At 54.1% G+C, this 24,023-nt stretch overlaps 1 protein-coding gene across 4 annotated transcripts in view; it reads left to right on the forward strand.

The window, feature by feature from the left end:
- The first annotated feature begins 407 nt into the window (after nt 1-407).
- LOC140903111 (uncharacterized) overlaps nt 408-24,023 on the forward strand; it is a 32,208-nt gene continuing 8,592 nt past the window's right edge. Inside the window, exons 1-7 of one of the 4 annotated variants that reach the window (XM_073323887.1) lie at nt 685-754; nt 10,793-11,174; nt 15,174-15,311; nt 15,949-16,030; nt 22,117-22,186; nt 22,267-22,370; nt 23,545-23,661. In XM_073323887.1, the coding sequence (XP_073179988.1) occupies nt 11,128-11,174; nt 15,174-15,311; nt 15,949-16,030; nt 22,117-22,186; nt 22,267-22,370; nt 23,545-23,661 (558 nt within the window). In that variant the 5' untranslated portion in view covers nt 685-754; nt 10,793-11,127. Of the gene's footprint in view, nt 755-10,792; nt 11,175-15,173; nt 15,312-15,948; nt 16,031-22,116; nt 22,187-22,266; nt 22,371-23,544; nt 23,662-24,023 lie in introns of all 4 variants that reach the window. The other 3 variants (XM_073323888.1, XM_073323885.1, XM_073323886.1) reach the window with 3 other exon arrangements.

Here is a 24,023-nt window from a genome sequence, read left to right on the forward strand (position 1 = left end):
AAACCCCTCTGCCACTGCTACTGCCCCCCGCTGGCTGGAACCTGAATGGCTCAGCTGTGTGTCATAGGCCCAACACTGTTAGCAGTGATTCTCCCTTCCATCCCTGTTTTTGTATACAGGGACTCTGGGTTCTGGCCCCAGCATGGCTGTGGGGTTCTGGGTGCGCAACAGCATGACTGTGCCTTCATCCCAGCACCGAGGGCTGTCACAGCTCAGTTTAGGAACGTCTGCGCAGCGCCCGGGGTGGAAGGGGCGTCGGAAGCTTTTGTGGGCATAAGCTGCCATCTGATTATCAGCCTGGCTGCCAGCCTGGCTTTGGCGTGTGCTGGCATGTGCCATGCGTGTTCGTGCACGGCTGTGGGCGACGGGAGGAAGGAATATAAAGATGATCTCAGAGCCGGCAGTGGTGCAGAGGCAGCTTTGCCATGCTTGGATTTCCTTGAAGGCGGAAAACACCTGCTGACCGGTCGCCGGGGAAACCGTCACGAGGAACAGAGTCCGGAGTCACTGTGGCTAGGAACGAGCAGCCCTTGGTGCGCCAGGGCCTCTCAGCGTCGACATCAGCGCAGGCTTCCTGCGGGCAAGTCCCCCAGGCCAGCCCAGTTCCAGCCAGCGCCGGACTCTGAGCTTTGAACTCGCCCTCTGCCGAGTTGCAGACGGACAGACAGGAGCGCGGCCAGGGGATGAGGGAAGCGTGTCCGATGGAGCCCCAGCTCAATGGAGCGGACAATGCCCTGGGCGAGGCGCGGGAGCCGTAAGTGGATTTCTCCTTCCAGGCGTTTAGGAGCGGGCTGTCCCTGGGGCCCTAGGGCTGGCCCCAGCCCTTCCATCAGCCTGCCCCTGAGGGACCCCCCCACCCCCGTGCCCTGAGGAGCAGCCTCCGGGAGGGGGCCTGCAGCGTCTCTCGGTGCCCAGCCACCCACATGCAGGCACTGCTAGCGTACGGGCACATGGCAGCAGGGCTTAATTTGTAATGAAAGACACGCCGGGGCTCAAGCAGTTTTTTTATTTTCATAACTGATGCGGCAAGCCCAGAGGTGCCGGGGCTCTGAACTGCCGGGCCCAGAGGTATCAGGGACCAGCCCTGCCAAGCCCAGAGGTGCCGGGGCTCTGAACTGCCGGGCCCAGGTGCCGGGGCTCTGAATGGCCAAGCCCAGAGGTATCAGGGACCAGCCCTGCCAAGCCCAGAGGTGCCGGGGCTCTGAACTGCCAACCAGAGTTCCGGGGCTCAGCCCTGGCATGAATTAAACACTACGCGGCAGAGGCATTGGGACAGCGTTCGCAGTGGGGGAAAACACACCTGTAACCCCTGTGTGAGACGTTCGGATGCTGTCACCCCTAGTTCCAGTGCCCCAGCACGCGCATGTAGGGAGAGAGATCTTGGTCCAGTCTGTCCTCTCCAGGCTAAATTAACCCAGACTCCCTGGGGATTCCTCTGGGGGTGTGTCCAGGGGTGTATTGGGTTTGATTCCTCTGTGTGCTGTGACAGGGCCAGGCCAGATGGCGACAGGAGAGTGAAGGCAGATATATTAGTCCCAGATTAAGCAGGTGCATTTTCCCTGGGTAAGGTAACGGGCAGTTCCAGAACAAGAAGGAACTTGCAATTCAGGCAGGCAGCGTAATTAGGACACCTGGAGCCAGTTAAGAAGCTGCTAGACTCAATTAGGGCAGGCTGGCTAATCAGGGCACCTGAGTTTAAAAAGGTTTCAGAGTAACAGCTGTGTTAGTCTGTATTCGCAAAAAGAAAAGGAGTGCCACAAGTACTCCTTTTCTTTTTGAGTTTAAAAAGGAGCTCACTTCAGTTTGTGGTGTGTGTGAGAGGAGCTGGGAGCAAGAGGCACCAGGAGCTGAGAGTGAGAACACGGACTGCTCAAGGACTGAGGTGTACAAGCATTATCAGACACCAGGAGGAAGGTCCTGTGGTGAGGACAAAGAAGGTGTTGGGAGGAGGCCGTGGGGAAGTAGCCCAGGGAGTTGCAGCTGTCACACAGCTGTTCCAGGAGGCACTCCACAGCTGCAATCCACAGGGCCCTGGGCTGGAACCCGGAGTAGAGGGTGAGCCTGGGCTCCCCCCAAACCTTCCAATGTAGGAGGAGTTGACCTGGACTGTGGGTCCCACCAGAGGGAAAGGTCTCTGGGCTGTTTCCTGACCTACATCGTGGATCAGCGGAGACTGTGGGGATTGTTCTCCCTTTCCCCACGCTGGCCAGTGATGAGGTTAGCTGAGTGAACGGCAGGTTTGAGCCACTAGCAAAAGTGGCCAAACTGAGGGCTGCCGTGAACCTCTGAGGCGAGCAAATCTGCCAATAAGCACAGGACCCACCAGGGCAGAGTAGGAATTCTGTCACCGTACATGTCCTGGGTTCAGTTCCTGTCTTGGCTACAGAGTCCCAATGTAACCTTGAGTAAATCTGTTACCGGCTCCATGCCTGAGTTTCCTCCCCTGGGGGTGGCTGCAAGGCTAGGCCCCCACCTGGAAAGGCTGGGCCATGGAACCTGCTAAAGGCTATAAAGCTCTTCAGAGCCCCTGGGCCGGTAGGGCTGGGGTGTGTTCCTGGAGAGTTTGTCTTGCTCTCGGGGCCTGCAGCGTGGGCCTGCAGCAGACTTGATCCAGGGGCCGGTGGCTGTGGCTGCTTGGTTCTGCGGCAGGTGTGGGCGTCCCAGGAGCTGTGGGTGTTGGGGTGGAGGTAGGGAGGAAGTGGGGTGCGTGGTTTGGGGGGCAGGGTGCGAGTGGGGCTGTGGTTTGTGGGAATGGCGGTGGGAGGGGGTGTCTGAGGGAGGTGGAGTGTCCAGGGGAAGGAGTTTGTGCCCTGGGCTATGCATGTCCCCCACCCGGTGTCTGAGCGCTGCCCCCCTCTGTGGGCTGGGGCAGCTCAGCTGTAACACGCACAGCTCTCTCCTCCCCAGACATTCAGCAGTGCTGGCCTGCCCTGTCTGCTGTGGGGTGATATGACCCCCCCCGCCTCTCCACTGGCATCACCCCATTGTGCCGGGGGTGCCTGTGCAGCGGCCAGAGCCAGGAGGGGAGGGCGCCAGTCACTCCCCTCCGGCAGCCTGGGCTGGGCTTTGCTGTGAGCCCAGCACTTGCCAGCATCACAGGGCCTGACCTGGCACAGGGAGATCAGCGAGCTGGTCGGAGTAGGGACCCTGGTGGCCTGGATGTGCCTGCTCGGCCCTGGGCGTCTCCACAGGGCACAGAGCATGACCTTGTGGGTGAGGCATGAGACCTGGGCTCTGTTCCCAGCCCTGCCACATGCTCCTGGGATGACCCTGAGTAAGTGATGCCCCCACCCCGTGCCTCAGTTTCCCCATCTGTAAAGGAGGGAGAATGATATCTCCACCCCTGGGCATGCTGTAGGGCTTCAGTCACTGACTCATATCAGGGGCCTGCTGCTGGAAGTGTGTGTGTGCGCAAAGGGAAATCACTGCACTTACACAGCCCTGTGCTATTTGCAATGGGGCAGGAGTATAATCTCCCCTGTATCACAGCTGGGAAAACTGAGGCATGGAAAGGGGTGTGACTTGCCCAAGGTCACCCACTGAGTCTGAAACGGAGCTGGGAATAGAACCCAGGAGTCCTGGCCCCACTCCCTTGCTCTAGGCACTAGACTGTAGAGTTTGGGTTCACACAACGAAAAGCACTACATGTAAGGACTCCCTTGCTGGGCCTTCCCGCTTTCGACCACTTTTCCCCCGGACAAGGAAACAGCGGTCAGGTAACCATCGGAAAGGCCAGGCAGATTCAGGCTGGGAGCCATCTAGCCTAGCATCCTGCCTTGGGCAGTGGCCAGCATCTCCCAAGACCAGCAAAGCTCCCTATCTCCAGGAAAAAAACTGGCCAAGCCTGCCATGGCAGAGGGTCCATCATTTGTCCGCAGCGGGGTCCGTGCATGCTCTTGCTGATCAGCAAAACACCCAGCAGCAGCTTGACAACTCAGCGACCCTGGGGTCAGACACCCTCTTCCTCCCTCCGCTGGGGGAGGGGTTTCTCCTCCTCTCCCCTGTCCATGGGTGGGTGCAGTTACCCGGGCGGGGTATCCAGGCCCTCAGAACATGCAGATGGGCCCTGTGCTGAGCTCACTCCCAGCAGGAACATGTGTTTCTGGAGCCTTTCCAGCTAATCATCATCTCGGAGGGGCCAGAGAGCTTGGGAGCAAGGTGCAAACCATCATAAAATCTCAAGGCTTGGGAAAGAGGAAACAACCTTGTGGCAGACGTGGGTAACCCCGTGGAGGGGCAGCTTGTTTTTTCTTTTCCCTGTAACGCTGGGAGAAATCGGACGTTTTGTTGGGCATGAGAGGGGCAGGTGGATTCCGAATCCCGGCTCGGCCCCAGCCCTGCGCTGTCCTTTCACCTCCCAGCCCCACCGTCATGGTAGGTTCCTACCCTGCCACTGTGATGAACCTGAGTCCACAGACACGATCCTCCCTACACACAGCAGAGGGGAGGGGATCCTCCTCCCTGCCCCACACAAGCTGAAGAACTAGCTACTATGTGTAGCAGGGCCCAGCCACTAGAAAGCAGCAGCCACAAAGCACTAGAAGGGGGCTCTGTCAGGGTGCAGTAGCTCAAAGGAATACTGTGGTCCAGTGGAGAGTGCTGGGCTAGAGAACCCCTGGCCGGTCTGGGTGCTTCCCCCCAAAGTCCCCCTGGCCTACAGGGTGGCTTTAAGCAAGCCATTTGGCCTCTTTGTGCCTCAGTTTCCCTGCTTGTACAATGGAGATAATGATCCTGACCTCCCTTGTGAAGCATATACAGATGGACTGGGGTCAGTAATAGTCATCCATCCTGAATTCACAGCTGTGGGCTGGGTTAGTGAATCGTTCAGTGGAAGCCAGCCAAACCCCCAGTAATAAGAGATTCTATCTCGGTGTCTCTCTCGTCCTGTAGCAGCAAGGCATTGCATGCCATTATTCTTCATTATTTAACATTAATGTTGCAGCAACATCTAAAAGCCACAGCCAGGCTTTTGTGCTGGGTGCTTTACAAACGTATAACCAAGGACAGTCATGTTTCATGGGTTGCATAATACCAGGAGAAGACTCCATGCCTGTAAAACTAAAGGGGCTCTTTATTAGGAGGACTATGTATAGAGGAGTTGGAGCTGCAGCAGACATTCCAGCCATGTGCACCCAGACTGACTCTGGGGTGCCTTCCCACAAACTCTTCCCTCCTGCAGCCTGTGTTCCTCCCTCCAAGTTCCATGCCAGTTGCTACAAGCCCCTACCCCAAAAATCACACTCCAAAAAACAGGAGGCTATAGGTGGGTGAGATGAGGAAGATGGGGCAATAAATAAATGAAAGGGGATAATTCCTAGCCAGTCAGTAGAGAGATCCCAGCTCTCCTTTGCATAACCATTCTCACACTGAACTTCCCCCTCCGCATTACCGAGGAGGGCTGTGCAGGACAAGGTGGTGGCTTTGTGGCATCTGCCCAGGAGTGGTTCCTGAGCCCTCTCGCAGGGGAAGCATGAAGGTGGGTTGGCAATAGGTGGCTCTGTAGGGCAGGGGTATGCTGGGGAGGGCTTTCTGTGTGCAGACAAGGAGCGTGTGTGCAATGCAGCATCTCACACACCAGCTGCTTTAAGGCTCTTTGCCATCCCAGCCCACCCCAGGGATCACATCCCTGAGCTGTGCAGCCGTGGATCCGGCCTGCGCTCTCCTGGGGACAGCAACCTCACCTGCCCAAGTCTCCCACCAGTGTCTCCCTGCCTGTCCCCACCCATGCATGGCAAAGCCTCCCCAGCAAAACACATAGAGCTGCCCCAATCCCTCCTGAAGCCTTCCAGCGCTGCCAGTAATGCCCTCCTGCCAGGGACACGCTGGGCCTTCTGCTTTGCTGCTTAACTCTGTCTGCCTGCTGGTGACCTCACCCTCCTGTGGCCTGTCTGACATGTAGATTGCAAGCCCCCAGGGGCTGGGACCTCAAAGGTATTTAGGCACCTAATTGCCACTGATTCCAATAGGAATTAGGCATCTCAATACCTTTGAGGACCTGGGCTTGTCTGCTTTGTTACATCTGAACAGCACCTGGCGCAGTGGGACCTGGTCCTTGGCTGGGGCCAACAATAAATAACAATGGCACAAACTGGCCAGCATGGGCCCAAACCACTATTTCCAGCTCCTCCTGATCCCATTCGAGCTCTGCTGGAAGCCAGGAGATAAGCGTGAGGCCCGGAGCAGTACAGGTTGTTCTCCTCTCTTCTCAACAAGCTAAGATTTTAAAACCCAAAGCCCAGATCCACCATGCGACCCACTCATACCACCAGAAATAGAAACTCCCCAGGGAAGGCAGGAGTCCAAATATACCGCTCATGTCAGGAAAGGGACGTGACGCACAGAGAATGGGCCTGAATTCATCTCCTACCCAGCAGATGCTGCAAAAGCAAAAGGCATTCTGAGTGCAAATGAGCTGTCATTTCTGACTTGACGTGTGTAAAATACAAGGGGTATATTTAGCGGCTTGCCAGACATTGTTCCTACTGGGACATCTAGCTGTGGTGACTATAGAAACAGCTCTGAATAAGCTCTATATGGCCACAGCTTTGCTACCATGTATAGGCTCTTCCCACACTGAAATGTGGCCATCTCTGGGGTAGAACAGCACAGTGCAACTGGAATTTCAGCCATGGCTGCTTCTCCTGCATGAAGGATTTAACCTCGCTGCCCTGGTGCCTTCTCCACCAGCCCCACGCGACGGTCTCTCGGACAGTGGCACTGATTTCCCCTTCCTGTGGGTGCTGCACTGTATACCTCAGACGCTGAAAGCAATAATCATCCGTGGCACAGTTGGCCATCCCCATCTCTGGCCAATGCCTGAGGTGCAAACAAGTAAAAGGCACAGCCCTTCTGCCTGCCACCAGGGGTAGATACAGCTTCTACGTGTGCATGAGAAATTGGAAAGGGCTCCGGCCCCACTGCCTTCTTGAACATAGTGTGCACAAACCACCCTCCGCCGACTGGAAAGCTTGGTGTATGGGTCTGCTTCTTTCACTCCATTGGCTCTTCTGCCTGCGCACGGGCTAATGGCTCCCTCAGAGTCTGGCGCATGGCGGCAGAATCTTCACTGCCCTGCTCAGAGGAAGAGCTGTCCTCTGATAAGTGTCTCTGAGGCTACCTTCTCCCAGGGAGCCTGTGCACTGGATGGCGTCTAATCAGTTACACCAGTGTGAATCCAGAGTCACTTCAGTGGAGTGACTCCGAATTTATGCCTGTGTCAATGAGCAGAATCTGGCCTGCCGGTTTGGTTAGGGGTGTGTGAATTTTATCAGTATAGCCAATCGTGTGGACACAGTTATACCAGAATAAAGGTTTCTGTTACTGGTATAGCTGATTTCCCTTCCCTTATATTGGTGTAACTGTGTCCACATTAGGGTGTTTTACCACCAATACAGACCCAGAGAGCCCACGTTTGTGTGCAAACAAGGCTAAGGCAGGTTATGATGGGCCAGAGTCGGCGTTCAGCTAGTGGGATCCTGTAGGGAAAGCCCTGTGCTCCCCTGCCCACCTGGGCACTGTCCAGCTCCCTGTAGGGTTGCCAACCCTTTAGGGTGTCTAGGAGTCTCCAGGAATTAAAGATTAATCTTTAATCAAAGATGATGTCATGTGATGACACCTCCAGGGATACATCCAAACAAAACCGGCAACCCTGCACCCTGGGAGAGCAACACCCACTCTGCTGGCGGCACCCTGGGAAATGCCACCCCCTCAGCCCCGAGCCCCTCCCACCAGCCCTATGGGGCATGGAGTTGGGAAACAGCGAGGCCTTTCTTTGCTGTGTTGGGGCTGGTCCAAACTTTCCCATCACAACCGTGGTTCGACCGGCACGTGGGGGTTCGACTCGGATTCTCTGCGTGACGAGAGTTCCCCAAACCCCGAAATGCTGCCATGGTGCCTCGGTCGCTATTATCCTCTCTGGGCTGGGCTCCCCAACTGGACTTCATCTCCCAGGATGCCCTGCCTCCCTGCTCAAGAGAAAATGACATTTATTTTCATTTCCACCAACATTTTCTGAGGGAAACCCCCCTGTTTCTCAGCAGCTCGGCTGGGCCTGGCCCCGTTACATCCAGGAGACGTGTATGCTCTGCTTGTGGCTCTTGCTTGTTGAGATTTTTCCCTCGGTAGAGGGGATAAAGCCACCACAAACAGAGAGTGCATGTTTTGCTGGGAAAACACAGTACTCCTGTAGAATCAATAATGCTTCGCTATCCTTTGCCATCTGTAAGGCTCTCGAACTGCTCTTTGAAGATGGTAATGAGTTAAGGGTCAGGGAGGGAATCCCCATCCCCTTTCCATCAGGAAGAAAACCGAGGGGCAGGAAAGGGAAGTGAAATTAGGTAATGCAGTGAAGCAGTGGCAAAGAACCCAGGAGTCCCAAGCCCCTTTCCCCCATGTCCAGAGCTATCAATCCAGCATGACTGAGCTGTCACTGCTGACCGGAAGATGTTGATAAATCGGAGAGGGTTCAGAGAAGAGCCACTGGAGTGATTAAAAGATTAGAATATCTTCCACTGTTGTAGGCAGCGTTGTTGTAGCTGTGTCGGTCCCAGGATATTAAAGGTAAGAGCTTTTCTTGGACCAGTATATGGCTTATTACAACAACCCCTGCTCCTTTTTGTCCTGTGGTTACAGGGGTTGTCATAAATATAAAGGGAAGGGTAAACACCTTTAAATCCCTCCTGGCCAGAGGAAAAACACTTTCACCTGTAAAGGGTTAAGAAGCTGGGATAACCTCGCTGGCACCTGACCACAATGACTAATGAGGAGACAAGATACTTTCAAAGCTGGGGGGAACAAAGGGTTCTCTCGGTCTGTGTGATGCTTTTGCCGGGACCAGAGCAGGAATGCAGGTCAGAACTCCAGTAAAGGGCTAATAAGTAATCTAGTTAGATATGTGTTAGATTCTGTTTTGTTTAAATGGCTGATAAAATAAGCTGTGCTGAATGGAATGTATATTCCTGTTTTTGTGTCTTTTTGTAACTTAAGGTTTTGCCTAGAGGGATTCTCTGTTTTGAATCTGATTACCCTGTAAGGTTTTTACCGTCCTGATTTTACAGAGGTGATTGTTTTACTTCAATTAAAATTCTTCTTTTAAGAACCTGATTGCTTTTTCATTGTTCTTAAGATCCAATGGTTTGTTTCATTGTTCTTAAGATCCAATGTTCACCTATGCAAATTGGTGAGGATTTTTATCAAGCCTTCCCCAGGAAAGGGGGTGTAGGGCTTGGGGGGATATTTTCGGGGGGAGATGTTTCCAAGTGGGCACTTCCCCTATTCTTTGTGTAACACTTTGGTGGTGGCAGCGTTTTACCTAAGCTGATAAGAATAAGCTTAGGGGGTCTTTCATGCAGGTCCCCACATCTGTACCCTAGAGTTCAGAGTGGGGGAGGAACCTTGACAGGGGTGTTTACGGGCCACTGCACCTTGAGCGGGCCCTTGAGATATGTTAACTCCTTATGCTAAACAATCTGTATTTAGCTGGTCCAGTACATTTCCCAGCCCTGAAGAAGAGCTCTGTGTAAGACTGAAAGCTTGTCTCTCTCGCCAACAAAAGATATTACCTCACCCACCTTGTCTCTCTAAAGGACTGGAAAACCTGCCTTACCAAGGAGCTCTATCTATTTAGCTTAACAAAGAGAAGGTTAAGGGGTGACTTGTTTACAGTCTGGGGACCAAATATTTGATAATGGAGGCTTCAGTCTAGCAGGGAAAGGGCTAACATGGTCCAATGGTTGGAAGTTGAAGCTAGACAAATTCAGATTGGAGAGAAGGCATACATTTTTGACAATGAGGGTAATTAACCACTGGCACAATTGACCGAAGGTTGTGGTGGAGTCTCCATCCCTGGCCATTTTTAAATCACGCTCAGATGTTTTTCTAAGTGATCTGCTCTAGGAAATATGTTGAGGAAGTTCTCTGGCCCCTGTCATGGGGAAGATCAGGCTAGAGGATCACAGTGGTGTCTTTTGGCTCTGGAATCTCTGGATTTGTCAATAATCTGCCCAGGAGATGGAGCTGAGACCTTGCAGGGTGAAGCTTTATCAGGTGGAGGGTCTCGGGGGCACAACCCAGGAATCACCAGGTAAAGAATTTTTTCAACTAAAGAATTTTTCATTGAATGCCCTTTTGGGGACCATTTCCCCCAAAATAGGTGTTTTTCAAAATAGCACCACAGAATAAATATTTCCTACTGATTTTTGATCAGCAGCGTTACCTGTGGTTCCATTTTCTGAAATGAGACATTTTAAAACATTGTTTTTTAAGTTTCAAAATAAAATTTGTGTTTCGGGGGGGAGAGGGAAAAAAACCAAACCCCTCCTGCCCTAAAATAACGCCAAAACCCTTTTAAAAAAAATAAATCTTATTTTGAAAATAGATCGGTGATGAAAAATGTTGCTAAAAATGTCTGATCATTCTGGAAAAACAACAACATTCTTTGGAAATATTGTTCAGGTAAATCAGAGCTGCCAAGTCCAGGTGTTCAGAAATCATGAGACTGGCTTAAAAATTGCCTTTTAAAGAAACAGGGTTTTGCCTTGCTTTCGGGCCATTAGGGGTTACCTTTCCAGTGTTTCTCTGCAACCACAAGGGCTAGAAATGACTGTTCTTTTTTTATTACAAGCTGTGATTCTCTCATATTCACATGACTCCAGGGGCTGGGGCTTTAACCAAAACAACAGTTATGGCCAGACTTGCAGGACTGGGACACTGCATCCCCATGCTGTAGCCCTGGGCTGGGGAGTGTTTGATTCAGTGGTTACACACTAAAGGCACACCTGGTCTCTGCTTTCAGAGCAGGATCTGCCCAAGCAGATCCTGGGAAGTGAGGTCAACACTCAAGTGAGAGGAATGTGCTGGTGGGCAAAGGGCCATGTGCTTGCAGCAAGAGTGTTCATTCTCTGGGTCCGGCCCTTTAAGGAAATGGTATTTGGAGCAACGCCTCCCTACAAACTCGACTGGGCTGGTCCCAACAAGCTGGGCCAGCTGAATACAAGGCATCCCTTCCCATTCCCAGCCAGCTGGGAGGAGGCTGAGGGGCAGGAGCATCAGAGCCAGGAGAGGAGTGTGTGAGGCAGACAGGCTGGAGTGCAGCAGGGATCCGGAGCCCAGCAGAGCAAGTGGGAACCCATGGGAGCCGGGGTGGGACGCGACCCCTCAGCTGTCTCAGTGATGAGGTAAAGGGTGTGTGTTGGCTCCGGTGGGCTCTGATCTCAGCCAGGGTGGGGGTGCTTTGGCCCCCACGCAGAGGTGGGAAAGGGCCCCAAGGTACAGCTCTGAGCACCCCCACTCTGCAGCTCAGGCTCGTCTCCTGTTCTCTCCCCCTCCCCCCTTCATGATGCCAACTCCCACTCGGCAACAGAGACTCAAAATCCCTTTGCTCTCAGTAGAGCGTCTCTCGTGTGCCGTGGGATTGCACCGAGGGCTTGTTAGCAATGGGGGAAGCTGAGCCATATGGCAAACCAGTGTCATGGCTGAGACTCGAACGCAGGAGTCCTCTCCCCCACGCCACTCTGTTTACTCTAACCACTAGGTAACTTTTCCTCCCAGAGCTGGCAATCTAGGGATTCCGTCCCCAAGTCCGCTCTCTAATTAACAGGCTGCCCTGCCAGACCTGGGAACAGAACCCAGGAGTCCTGGCTCGCCATCCTCCGCTCTTACCCATAAAATCCCACGCTGTCCAAAGAGGCCTGCGCTAACATAGAGCTATAAATACTCCGGCAGGGCCTTTGATTGTGGTGAGGAGGAGAGGTCAGGCTGGGATGGGTAATGGGCAGCTCTTTTTCTTTTCATGGTTGAGGACACTGGGATGTTTCTATCAGGCCCCAGATGGGTGTTTGGACAGAGCTGTGGACTGATTGAGCTGCGGCTGGTTGGCATGTGCTCAGAGTACCGTTATGCCTTCGCGATGCCTGCGTGTGGGGTGTAGTGTTGCCCTAGAGGGGAGGATGCCCGTGGAAACCAGCACAGTCATTTTAAAGAGCTCAGGGCTTTTGACTGTGGGATTCCCCCCAAGGGTTTTATCACCAGCAGGCACCCCTGCGAGGCTGGGCCGGGTTAGTCTCTCCATTGTCCAGAGGGGGACGTGAGGCACAGACAGGCTAAGTGACATGCCCGGGGGCACACAGGAAGCTTGTGGCAGAGCTGGGAACTGAACTCAGATTTTAAAGTCTCAGGCTCACACCCTAGCCACTGGACTTAACTTCCCCATGGTCCCCATGTCGCCTCCCTATTCCCACTGCATGCTGGCGCCAACAGGAGGCCTGGAACCCCGAGTTCCCAGGCAGTGTCACAGGGCTCAGAGCAGCAGCAGGAATGGTCAGGGTTGAACAGCCAGAGGTTCCCTCATCTCAATGGGCCTGATCCTGGGAGATGTTGATCACCCCCAAGCCCCCACTGACACAGGATGCTGTGCACCCCACATGGGCCCGAGCTTGGGGAGATTGAGGGGATGAAGAGCTCAAACAGAAAAGACATGCTTATTCAGTGCTGCAGGAAACCCAGCTCTCTCCTCCTCCCCTCCCCCCCCCCCCCCCGGCAGCACAGGGCACCCCATTACCCAAGCTCCAGGCCTCATGCTGTTCAGGGTTTTGTGGGGGTGGGGGGAAGAGGTTAATCTGATGTTAAAGGCAAACAAGGCTGTCACAGGGCGAGAGGCAGTGGGAAGGGAACAATTCCACAATGCAGTCTTCTCCCTGATTTAACCCGCTCTGAACACAACCGCCCAAGGGGTAAACTCCTGTCTGGGTCATTTGTTTCTGTAAGAGGGAGCTGGGAGGGGTGACAGGTCCGGCCACTGGGCTGGAGGCCAGGAATTGCTCAGATCCCCTGCCCAGCTGTGTGTATATGGGGGAGAACAGCCCTTACTGCATGGAAAGGGTTGTGAGAATGAATTGATTGGTGTTTGCAAACCTCATTGGAAGGTAAAGGCAGGTTGGGCCACCCTTGCAGTCCTTGCACAGGCAAAATTCCCTTTGACTTCAAGGGGAGATCACGCCCAGTATCCTGTCTCCAACAGTGACCAGTTCCAGCTGCTTTAGAGGAAGTTGCAAGAATCCCTGCAGTGATGAGATAACATTCCCCCAGGGGAAGTTCCCTCCTGACCCCCATGATTCAAGGTCAGGTCATGCCACGCCCTGAAACATGAGTGTTTATCTCCCTTTTGCCTTAGGAAGCAAAAATCAAAGGCTCCATAATCTACTGAGAACCCTCCAGTTCCATTGCTCTGGGTCAGGGCTTTAGAATCTGCCCCGATGCTGTTACCATCTGACATGCAGGGTATTACACAAACTGAAACTGATCTTGCACTGTATCAACACAGTATTATTAACTTCCAGCTAATTACAGCCAATCCTTGTTAATTCCCCTAAGGCAGGGGTGGCCAACCTGAGCCTGAGAAGGAGCCAGAATTTACCAATGGACATTACCAAAGGGCCACAGGAATATGTCAGCAGCCCCCCATCAGTTCTCCCACCCCGCTCCCAGCGCCTCCCAGCCACCGGCAGCCCTGCGGATCAGCGCCTCCCCACACCTCCCAATCAGCTGTTTTGTGGCGTGCAGGAGGCTCTGGGGGGGAAGGAGCGAGGGCACGGCAGGCTCAGGGGAGGGGTGGGGAAGGGGTGGAGTGGGGACAGGGCCTGTGGCAGAGCCAGGGGTTGAGCCGTGAGCCCCCCTCCGGCACATGGGAAAGTTGGCGCCTGTCACTCTAGCCCCGGAGTCGGTGCCTAGACAAGGAGCCGCATGTGGCTCCGAAGCCACAGGTTGGCCACCCCTGCCCTAGTGGGAGGGACACTTGTTGCGAGTGATTACATGTTGTGAGTTAGCAAGTAAATGAATAAACCCCTTTAAAAAAAATAATGAAAAGGCAGAAAAATGGACTTTATGCTTTTGTTCCGCCAGTTGGCGGTTTAACTGGGAATTGGTCCTGCTTTGAGCAGGGGGTTGGACTAGATGACCTTCTGGGGTCCCTTCCAACCCTGATATTCTAGGATTCTATGACGCTAATTGGTGCTGTGCGGGGAGGATGGAATCTGCCGGTGCAGCGTGGTTGGGCTGATAGGGAACTGGAGTCAGCGACAGGACACCTGGGTTCTACTCCTACCTCTGCCATTGGCCTGCTGGGTGACCTTGGACAGGTCACCACCCCTCCCTGTGCCTCAGTTGTCCCATCTGTAAAATGGGGGTAATGATACTGCTCTCCTATGCAAAGCGCTTTCGGGATCTGCTGATGGGACGTGCTCTGTGAGATCTCACAGCAGCCTCCCTCTGCGGAGAAGCAGGAGACGGAGAAGCTCATACAGCTCGTGTGCAGATTGTGGAGGGCTGAGACTCGGCTGGGCCCAGCTGAGTGGCAGCAGCACTGGGATTGGGGCCGTTTGACGCTGCCCTCTCTTGGCTGTGGGATTGTCACGCAGCTTGTTGGCCCTTTCGCTCTGTTCCCCTCCCCCCTTTGCTGTGTCTGTGAATCTGGCTTTTCAGCAGGGGTGTGCCTCACTCCACCCTGCCCCCGGGGCCATCTGATCGGCCTGTCTGAGACCAAGGGAGGGTGGAGGACATCAGAAACGGGGCCAGGTCGTGTTCTGCACCTGGCCACGGAAAGGCCTTGCCACGGTCCATGGCAGGGGGGGTACGAGTCCTAGAGGAGGTGCAGCTGGGGACTGGAGAGCAGGGACCCACCCCCCCTGCTGCAGCCCCCCAGGCTGGCTGTGCTGTGAAGAGAGCCCTGCCCCCTCCCCATTAAGATCAGCCACAGAAACTCTTCCCTGGGGACTCAGCTGTAAAGACCCCCCAGACCCGGGGGGGGGGTTGGGCGGGGCAGAGGGGGCAGGGAGCCAGTGGGCATCACTCAGCTGCCCCACGTGTCTCTGGAGTTTCTCCATGGCCTGGGGTAGCACCACCATTACCTATGGGAGAAAACAGCCTGCAGGTTGGAGTGGGGCTGGCTGGGGAGGGCGGGGACGGCCATCGGCCAGGAAGGAATCGCACCCGTGTCACAGCAGGGACCCCGGGAGTGATGGCAGGGGGTGGGCCGTCTGCACTGACGGTAGCTGCCAGCTGGGGCACTAGGTGAGCAGGAAAATCGAATCCCCCCCTCCATCTTGGGGAGATGAGGGGGCAGGAATGAGGCTCCTTGCTGGGGGCGCCTGTCACCCCACCCTGCTCTCTGCCCTCCCCAGCGGCCTGGCTGACCCTGCCGCCAGCTCCGGGAAACTCAAGAAGAGCAAGAAGAAGATGCTGGAGCTGAAGAAGTGGCAGAGCCTGGAGGAGACGGGGAGCGATGCCCCCCAGCCAAGGAAGCACCCCAGCCTCTCTAGGTGAGGCCCTGCCGCTCCCACAGGGACCTTCCCCAAGAACAAGGCCCCACCACCCCCGAAATTCCCTTCTCAGACTCCGCACACGTGGGCCCAGGCGAGCTACACTGCCCTGGAAAGCCGCACAGTCACAGTGCACCCCCCTCTCCCACCCAGACCATCCTCAGTGCCTCCCTGTGCTGCTAGGGTTGCCAACTTTCTAATCACACAAAACTGAACACCCTAACCCTGCCCCTTCCCCGAGGCCCCGCCCCTTCCCCAGTGCCCCTCCCGGCCAATGGGAGTGCGGAGCCGGTGCTCTGGGCGGCGGCAGCGCGCGGAGCCCTGTGGCCCCCCTGCCTAGGAGCTGGACCTCCTGCCCGCTTCCGGGGCACAGGGCAGAGCCAGGACAGGTAGGGACTAACCTGCCTTAGCCCCGCAGCACCGCCAACCGGTCTTTTACTGGCCTGGTTGGTGGTGCTGACCAGAGCCGCCAGGGTCCCTTTTCGATTGGGTGTTCCAGTCTAAAACTGGACACCTGCTCACCCTACGGCCTGCCTGCCTGCCCCCTGAGTCCAGCCCTGCCCTGTGAGGACTCCCCCCCGCCCCCACCCTGTCCAGGGCTCTGCCTCTCTCACTTTTGGCCTCTGGTGCATTTCAGATCAAAGACCTATGACCTGTCTTTCTCCAAAGAGACCGAACAGGAGCCGGCTCTGAGCAGGCAGAGGGCCACCTCGTCCTCTGTAAGTCCCCCCGAAGCTGGCATGGGGTGCGGGGGGTGGGGATGGACTCTGGGGGTCAGGATCCCTGTGGGGTTGGGGGTTGGGATGGCAACCAGGGTTTAGGATGGATGCTGGGGGGGTGGAATATCAGGGGGGTTGGGATGGGTGCTGGGGGTGGGGTTGGGATACCTGCGGCAGGGGGGTTGGAATGGATTCTGGGGGGTTGGGATCTGTGTGGGGATGGGGATTGGGATTCATAGATTCATAGATATTTAGGTGAGAAGGGACCATTATGATCATCTAGTCTGACCTCCTGCACAACGCAGGCCACAGAATTTCACCCACCACTCCTGCGAAAAACCTCTCACCTATGTCTGAGCTATTGAAGTCCTTAAATCATGGTTTAAAGACTTCAAGGAGCAGAGAATCCTCCAGCAAGTGACCCGTGCCCCATGCTACAGAGGAAGGTGAAAAACCTCCAGGGCCTCTTCCAATCTGCCCTGGAAGAAAATTCCTTTCCGACCCCAAATATGGTGATCAGCTAAACCCTGAGCATGTGGGCAAGATTCACCAGCCAGATACTACAGAAAATTCTTTCCTGGGTAACTCAGATCCCACCCCATCTAATATCCCATCACAGGCCATTGGGCCTATTTACCATGAATATTTAATTACCAAAACCATGTTATCCCATCATACCATCTCCATAAACTTATCAAGTTTAATCTTAAAGCCAAATAGATCTTTTGCCCCCACTGCTTCCCTTGGAAGGCTATTCCAAAACTTCACTCTTCTGATGGTTAGAAACCTTCGTCTAATTTCAAGTCTAAACTTCCTGGTGGCCAGTTTATATCCATTTGTTCTTTTGTCCACATTGGTACTTAGCTTAAATAATTCCTCTCCCTCTCCGGTATTTATCCCTCTGATATATTTAGAGAGAGCAATCATATCTCCCCTCAACCTTCTTTTAGTTAGGCTAAACAAGCCAAGCTCCTTGAGTCTCCTTTCATAAGACAAGTTTTCCATTCCTCGACTCATCCTAGTAGCCCTTCTCTGTACCTGTTCCAGTTTGAATTCATCCTTCTTAAACATGGGAGACCAGAACTGCACACAGTATTCCAGGTGAGGTCTCACCAGTGCCTTGTATAACGGTACTAAATCCTCCTTATCCCTACCAGAAACACCTCTCCTGATGCATCCCAAGACCACATTAGCTTTTTTCATGGACATATCACATTGGCGGCTCATAATCATCCTATGATCAACCAATACTCCAAGGTCCTTCTCCTCCTCTGTTACTTCTAATTGATGCGTCCCCAGCTTATAACTAAAATTCTTGTTATTAATCCCTAAATGCATGACTTTACACTTCTCACTATTAAATTTCATCCTATTACTATTACTCCAGTTTACAAGGTCATCCAGATCCTCCTGTAGGATATCCCTGTTCTTCTCTAAATTAGCAATACCTCCCAGCTTTGTATCATCCGCAAACTTTATTAGCACACTCCCACTTTTTGTGCCGAGGTCAGTAATAAAAAGATTAAATAAGATTGGTCCCAAAACCGATCCTTGAGGAACTCCACTGGTAACCTCCCTCCAGCCTGACAGTTCACCTTTCAGTAGGACCCATTGTAGTCTCCCCTTTAACCAATTCCTTATCCACCTTTCAATGTTCATATTGATCCCCATCTTATCCAATTTAACTAATAATTCCCCATGTGGCACGATATCAAACACCTTACTGAAATCTAGGTAAATTAGATCCTCTGCGTTTCCTTTGTCTAAAAAATCTGTTACTTTCTCAAAGAAGGAGATCAGGTTGGTTTGGCACGATCTACCTTTTGTAAAACCATGTTGTATTTTGTCCCATTTACCATTGACTTCAATGTCCTTAACTACTTTCTCCTTCAAAATTTTGTCCAAGACCTTGCATATTTCAGATGTCAAACTAACAGGCCTATAGTTACCTGGATCACATTTTTTCCCTTTCTTAAAAATAGGAACTATGTTAGCAATTCTCCAGTCATATGGTACAACCTCTGAGTTTACAGATTCATTAAAAATTCTTGCTAATTCTTGCAAGTTGCAGTGGGGGAGGTTTAGATTGGATATTAGGAAAAACTTTTTCACTAAGAGGGTGGTGAAACACTGGAATGCGTTACCTAGGGAGGTGGTAGAATCTCCTTCCTTAGAGGTTTTTAAGGTCAGGCTTGACAAAGCCCTGGCTGGGATGATTTAACTGGGAATTGGTCCTGCTTTGAGCAGGGGGTTGGACTAGATGACCTTCTGGGGTCCCTTCCAACCCTGATATTCTATGATTCTATGATTAATGGGCTTGCAATTTCATGTGCCAATTCCTTTAATATTCTTGGATGAAGATTATCTGGGCCCCCCGATTTAGTCCCATTAAGCTGTTTGAGTTTCACTTCTACCTCAGATATGGTAATATCTACCTCCATATCCTCATTCCCATTTGTCATGCTACCTGTTACGGAGTCCCTGAGTGATGCTCTGGAACTGCTCCCTACGAACCCAGTCAGGACTCTGGGGCAGTCTCCTGTCTGTGAGCAGACTGTCTTCAGGACACACAGCTCACACAGCTTCTACCTTCCTGGGTCTGACCTCGGAGCATTCAGCATCCTCTGCCCCTCCGTGCGCTTCCCACAGCGAGTCCACCCATGCGGGGTCCTGGGGAAGCCAGAGGGCCCTGCACCCCAACTCTGCAGTCAGATGTGACTCTCAGCCAGCCAGTAAAACAGAGATTTATTAGATGACAGGAACATGGTCTAAAACAGAGCTTGCAGGTGCAGAGAACAAGACCCCTCAGCTGGGTCCATTTTGGGGGCAGTGAGCCAGACAACCACGTCTGCCCTTCACTCCATGTCTCCAGCCAGCCCCAAACTGAAACTCCCTCCAGCCCCATGTCTCCAGCCAGCCCCAAACTGAAACTCCCTCCAGCCCCATGTCTCCAGCCAGCCCCAAACTGAAACTCCCTCCAGCCCCTCCTCCTCTGGGCTTTGTCCCTTTCCGGGGCCAGGAGGTCACCTGATTCCCTTGTTCTCCAACCCTTTAGCTCTCACCTTGCAGGGGGGAAGGGTCCAGGCCATCAGTAGCCAGAAAACAGGGTGTTGGCCATTCTCTGTGTCCAGACCCCTGCACACACCTGCCCTCTAGGGCTCTGCAATGATCATACACCCTTATCCCACCCCCTAGATACTTAAGAACTGCATGGGGAAACTGAGGCACCCCCACACTATTCAGAGGAAACATTAAGAACAGTCCCGCTTCGTCACACCTTGTCTCTTTGTCTCCTTGTCCCCCCTCCCCCCTCCCACACACAAACCCACTCTCCTGCTGGTAATAGCTTATCTAAAGTGACCACTCTCCTTACAATGTGTATGATAATCAAGGTGGGCCATTTCCAGCACAAATCCAGGGTTTAACAAGAACGTGGGGGGGGCGGGGAGGAAAAAAAAAGGGGAAATAGGTTACCTTGCATAATGACTTAGCCACTCCCAGTCTCTATTCAAGCCTAAGTTAATTGTATCCAATTTGCAAATGAACGCCACTAGCCGTCACCTTCAGCCCCCAACTAAAACCCCTCCAACGCATTATTAAGGATCTACAACCTATCCTGAAGGATGACCCAACACACTCACAAATCTTGGGAGACAGGCCAGTCCTTGCCTACAGACAGCCCCGCAACCTGAAGCAAATACTCACCAGCAACCACGTACCACACAACAGAACCACTAACCCAGGAACCTATCCTTGCAACAAAGCCCGTTGCCAACTGTGCCCACATATCTATTCAGGGGACACCATCACAGGGCCTAATCACATCAGCCACATGATCAGAGGCTCGTTCACCTGCACATCCACCAATGTGATATATGCCATCATGTGCCAGCAATGCCCTTCTGCCATGTACATTGGTCAAACTGGACAGTCTCTACGTAAAAGAATAAATGGACACAAATCAGATGTCAAGAATTATAACATTCATAAACCAGTCGGAGAACACTTCAATCTCTCTGGTCACGCGATTACAGACATGAAAGTTGCTATATTACAACAAAAAAACTTCAAATCCAGACTCCAGCGAGAAACTGTTGAATTGGAATTCATTTGCAAATTGGATACAATTAACTTAGGCTTGAATAGAGACTGGGAGTGGCTAAGTCATTATGCAAGGTAACCTATTTCCCCTTGTTTTTTCCTACCACCACCCCCCCCCCAGAGGTTCTTGTTAAACCCTGGATTTGTGCTGGAAATGGCCCACCTTGATTATCATACACATTGTAAGGAGAGTGGTCACTTTAGATAAGCTATTACCAGCAGGAGAGTGGGGTGGGAGGAGGTATTTTTTCATGCTTTGTGTGTACATAAAAAGATCTTCTACACTTTCCACAGAATCCATCCGATGAAGTGAGCTGTAGCTCACGAAAGCTTATGCTCAAATAAATTGGTTAGTCTCTAAGGTGCCACAAGTCCTCCTTTTCTTTTTGTGAATACAGACTAACACGGCTGTTACTCTGAAACCTGTCATTAAGAACAGTCTCACTTTGTCACACTACCATTATCCCTAAGATCCTCTTTAGTCTTATTAAAGACTGAGGCAAAGTATTTGTTTAGATATTGGGCCATGCCTAGATTATCCTTGACCTACACTCCATCCTCAGTGTTTAGCGGTCCCACCTCTTCTTTCTTTGTTTTCTTCTTATTTATATGGCTTTTAATTGCCTTTGCAAGGTCCAACTCTACTTGACTTTTGGCCTGTCTCACTTTATCCCTACATGTTCTGACCTCAATAAGGTAGCTTTCCTTGCTGATCCCTCCCTTCTTCCACTCCCTGTAGGCTTTCTGCTTTTTCTCAATCACCTCTCCGAGATGCTTGCTCATCCAGCTTGGTCTACAACTCCTGCCTATGAGTTTTTTCCCCTTTCTTGGGATGCAGCCTTCTGATAGCTTCTGCAGCTTTGATTTAAAATAATCCCAGGCCTCCTCTGCCTTTAGATCCATGAATTCTTCAGTGCAATCCACTTCCCTAACTAATATCCTTAATTTTTGAAAGTCAGACCTTTTGAAATCAAACACCCTAGTTGCAGATTTATTTTTGTTAATCCTTCCGTTCAGTTTGAACTGAATCAGTGCATGATCACTTGAGCCAAGATTGTCCCCTACAACCATTTCTTCCATGAGGTCCTCACTACTCACCAAACCAAATCTAAGATGGCATCCCCTCTAGTCGGTTCAGCAACTACTTGACGAAGGAATCCATCAGCTATCGCATCTAGGAAAATCTGAGCCCTATTGTTATTACTAGCACTCGTCCTCCAGTCTATATCTGGGAAGTTAAAGTCTCCCGTGATCACACAGTTCCCATTAGTATTTACTTCATTAAAAACATTAAAAAGGGCTCTATCCATATCCAGATTAGATCCCGGTGGTCTATAGCACACCCCAAGCACTATCCCAGGGGAGGCTCTAATAGTTTTCTTCCCCAAGAATGATGGGAAGATGGGCACTGTGGTTTAGGATCGGTGCAGGGGGTGGGTTTGGGATACCGGGGGGGTTGAGAGGAGTGCCAGGGCAGGGGGTGGGGTTCGTGCTGGGGGTGGAGTTAGGATACCTGCGGGGGGGTGGGATGCCCGTATGAGGGGTATTAGGATGGGTCGCTGGGTGGGGGGTTGGCACCGTCCATTTGCCAGAGTACCTGGCATTAGCACTGGGCTGTGCCAGCTGCTGGAGAGCCGGCTCTCCTGGACAGGGGTTGGCAGCGTTGGGCAGGTCCCGGGGTACCCATCCCCCCAGCCAGCCAGGGGGAGAACTGGGACAAGTCCCTGTGTGCCCACAGCCTCCATCAGGTCCCGCGTGTGCCTCCTCCCTGCTCCCCCACCGCATGGGATCCGGGGGGCCCGTCCTAGTGTCAGGGCACATCTCAAGGTTGGCTGATAGTCCTTGGGATGGTGCCCAGCATGGGGGTTCTGAGCTGGCCCCAAGCTGCTGCCAGCCCCAGCAGACCCTCGGGCCCGTTCCGGGGATGCAGGGCGGGGGGGAGGGCGTGTTCTCCAGGACTGACGCTGCCCCTGTTCCCTCCCCAGTTAGCCAAGCGCCTGGCGAGCTACCACAAGGCCTTCAAGGAGATGCCCGAGGAGGAGTCCCTACTGGACAGTGAGTGCCGCTCTCCCCAGCCGCCCGCCTGCCCCCCCATGCCTTGCCCACTCACCCGCCTCTCTGCCCCTCGCCCACAGGTGTCTCCTGTGCCTGGCAGAGGGAAGTCCCCTATCACGGGCGCCTCTACGTCTCCCAGAACTACATCTGCTTCCACTGCAGCATGCTGCTCCGGGACGTCAAGGTAGGGCCCCTGCGCCCCACGGTGGCTCACGTGGGCTGGTAGCACGGGGGGGGAGGAGAAAGAGGGACAGGCATGGGACGTGTGGGTTGTGTGGGGGAGGGGGTGGGTGGGATGCATGTAGGGGGCAGGGGGCTGGGATGTGTGGTTGGTGTGAGGGAAGGGAGGGAGGATGGGGTGGAGGTGTGGGGGGGCGGGGAGATGGGATGGGGAGCGGGTGGGGATGTGTGGGGGAGGGGAGGTGGGCTTGGGGAGGGGGTGGGTGGGATGCATGTAGGGGGCAGGGGGCTGGGATGTGTGGTTGGTGTGAGGGAAGGGAGGGAGGATGGGGTGGAGGTGTGGGGGGGCGGGGAGATGGGATGGGGAGCGGGTGGGGATGTGTGGGGGAGGGGAGGTGGGCTTGGGGAGGGGGTGGGTGGGATGCATGTAGGGGGCAGGGGGCTGGGATGTGTGGTTGGTGTGGGGGGGGCAATGTGTGGGGTGGGGGTGTCTGTGTGCGTGTTTTTATCTCCTCTCCCTCTAGCCCCCGAGGGCAGCGCTCCCCTCCCCCAGGGAAGCCAGCCCAGCAGCGGGTTTGCTCACCATCGGCCACCCCAGCTGGGCCCCACGCGCCGGCTCCTCTGGGCTCTCTACAGCTGCCCTCTGAGCTTCCACCCTGGCACAGGTGCCAGGCAGCCTTACTGAGCCGTGGCCGGCCTTCTGTGGTGCTGCCCCGGGCCTGGCACCAACGCCCGGGCCAGGGGCTCAGCACCCAGCTGGAGGTCAAGGAGTGGCCCCCATCAGGCCTATGGAGCTGGCTGGTGTTGGCATGGGATGCCAGTGGCTGCCAGGCGCCCAGGTTAGCTGTTGGTGTCAGAGGCTGAGGAGGCCCCTGGGGGGGGTCTATGTCAGGGGCTCCCGCAGGGACCATGGGGCAATGGCTCAGCCCTCGGGGCACAGCTGGAGGAGGCAATCCCCACCCCCACGTGCCCGACCCCACCCTCGCCGCTCTGGCACCCCAGCGGCTCCTAGCTCCTGTCTCTGCCACCGTGGGGTGCAACTCCCCCGCCTGCCCTGGGTCCTGGGGACCAAAGCAATCAGGGGCATGTCCCTGGCCTTGGGGCCTCGCCCCTCCCAGAGCAGGCGTGATGCCATGAGCGATGGGCCCATCACCCACTGGACCCCTCTCGCCCTGCAGGTGGTGATCCCCGTCTCCTCCATCACCGTCCTCAAGAAGGCCAACACGGCGCTGCTGGTGCCCAACGCCCTCAGCATTCGGACCGTGGAGGGTGAGAAGGTGCGAGCAGAGGGCAAGGCACGTGGTGCATCTACCCGCCCACATAGCACAGGGAGCGGAGTGAGCCCGGGGTAGCCCATGCGGTGCCTTCCCCCGTTTGGCACCGGGAGCAGAGCGAGTCCCAAGCACAGGGCAGATCATGCAGTGCCCCCCTGCCCCTGGCACCAGGAGCAGCACAAACCCCACTGAGGACTGGGGGAGTGCAGTGAAAAGCATCGGTAGTGGTGAGAGGCTGGAGGGATGAACTGGTGGGCAGTGAGTGGACAAGCGAGCTCCTCTGACCAGCCTGGGATAGAGGCAGCCACATGGGTGGGGAACCAGCTCCCAGCATGGGTGGAGTGGGCATGGGAGTGGTGGGAGGGTGGACGCTGCGGCTGTGC

This window comes from Lepidochelys kempii, chromosome 25 (genome assembly GCF_965140265.1).
Source record: "Lepidochelys kempii isolate rLepKem1 chromosome 25, rLepKem1.hap2, whole genome shotgun sequence".
In the NCBI taxonomy this organism is placed as follows: Eukaryota; Metazoa; Chordata; order Testudines; family Cheloniidae; genus Lepidochelys; species Lepidochelys kempii.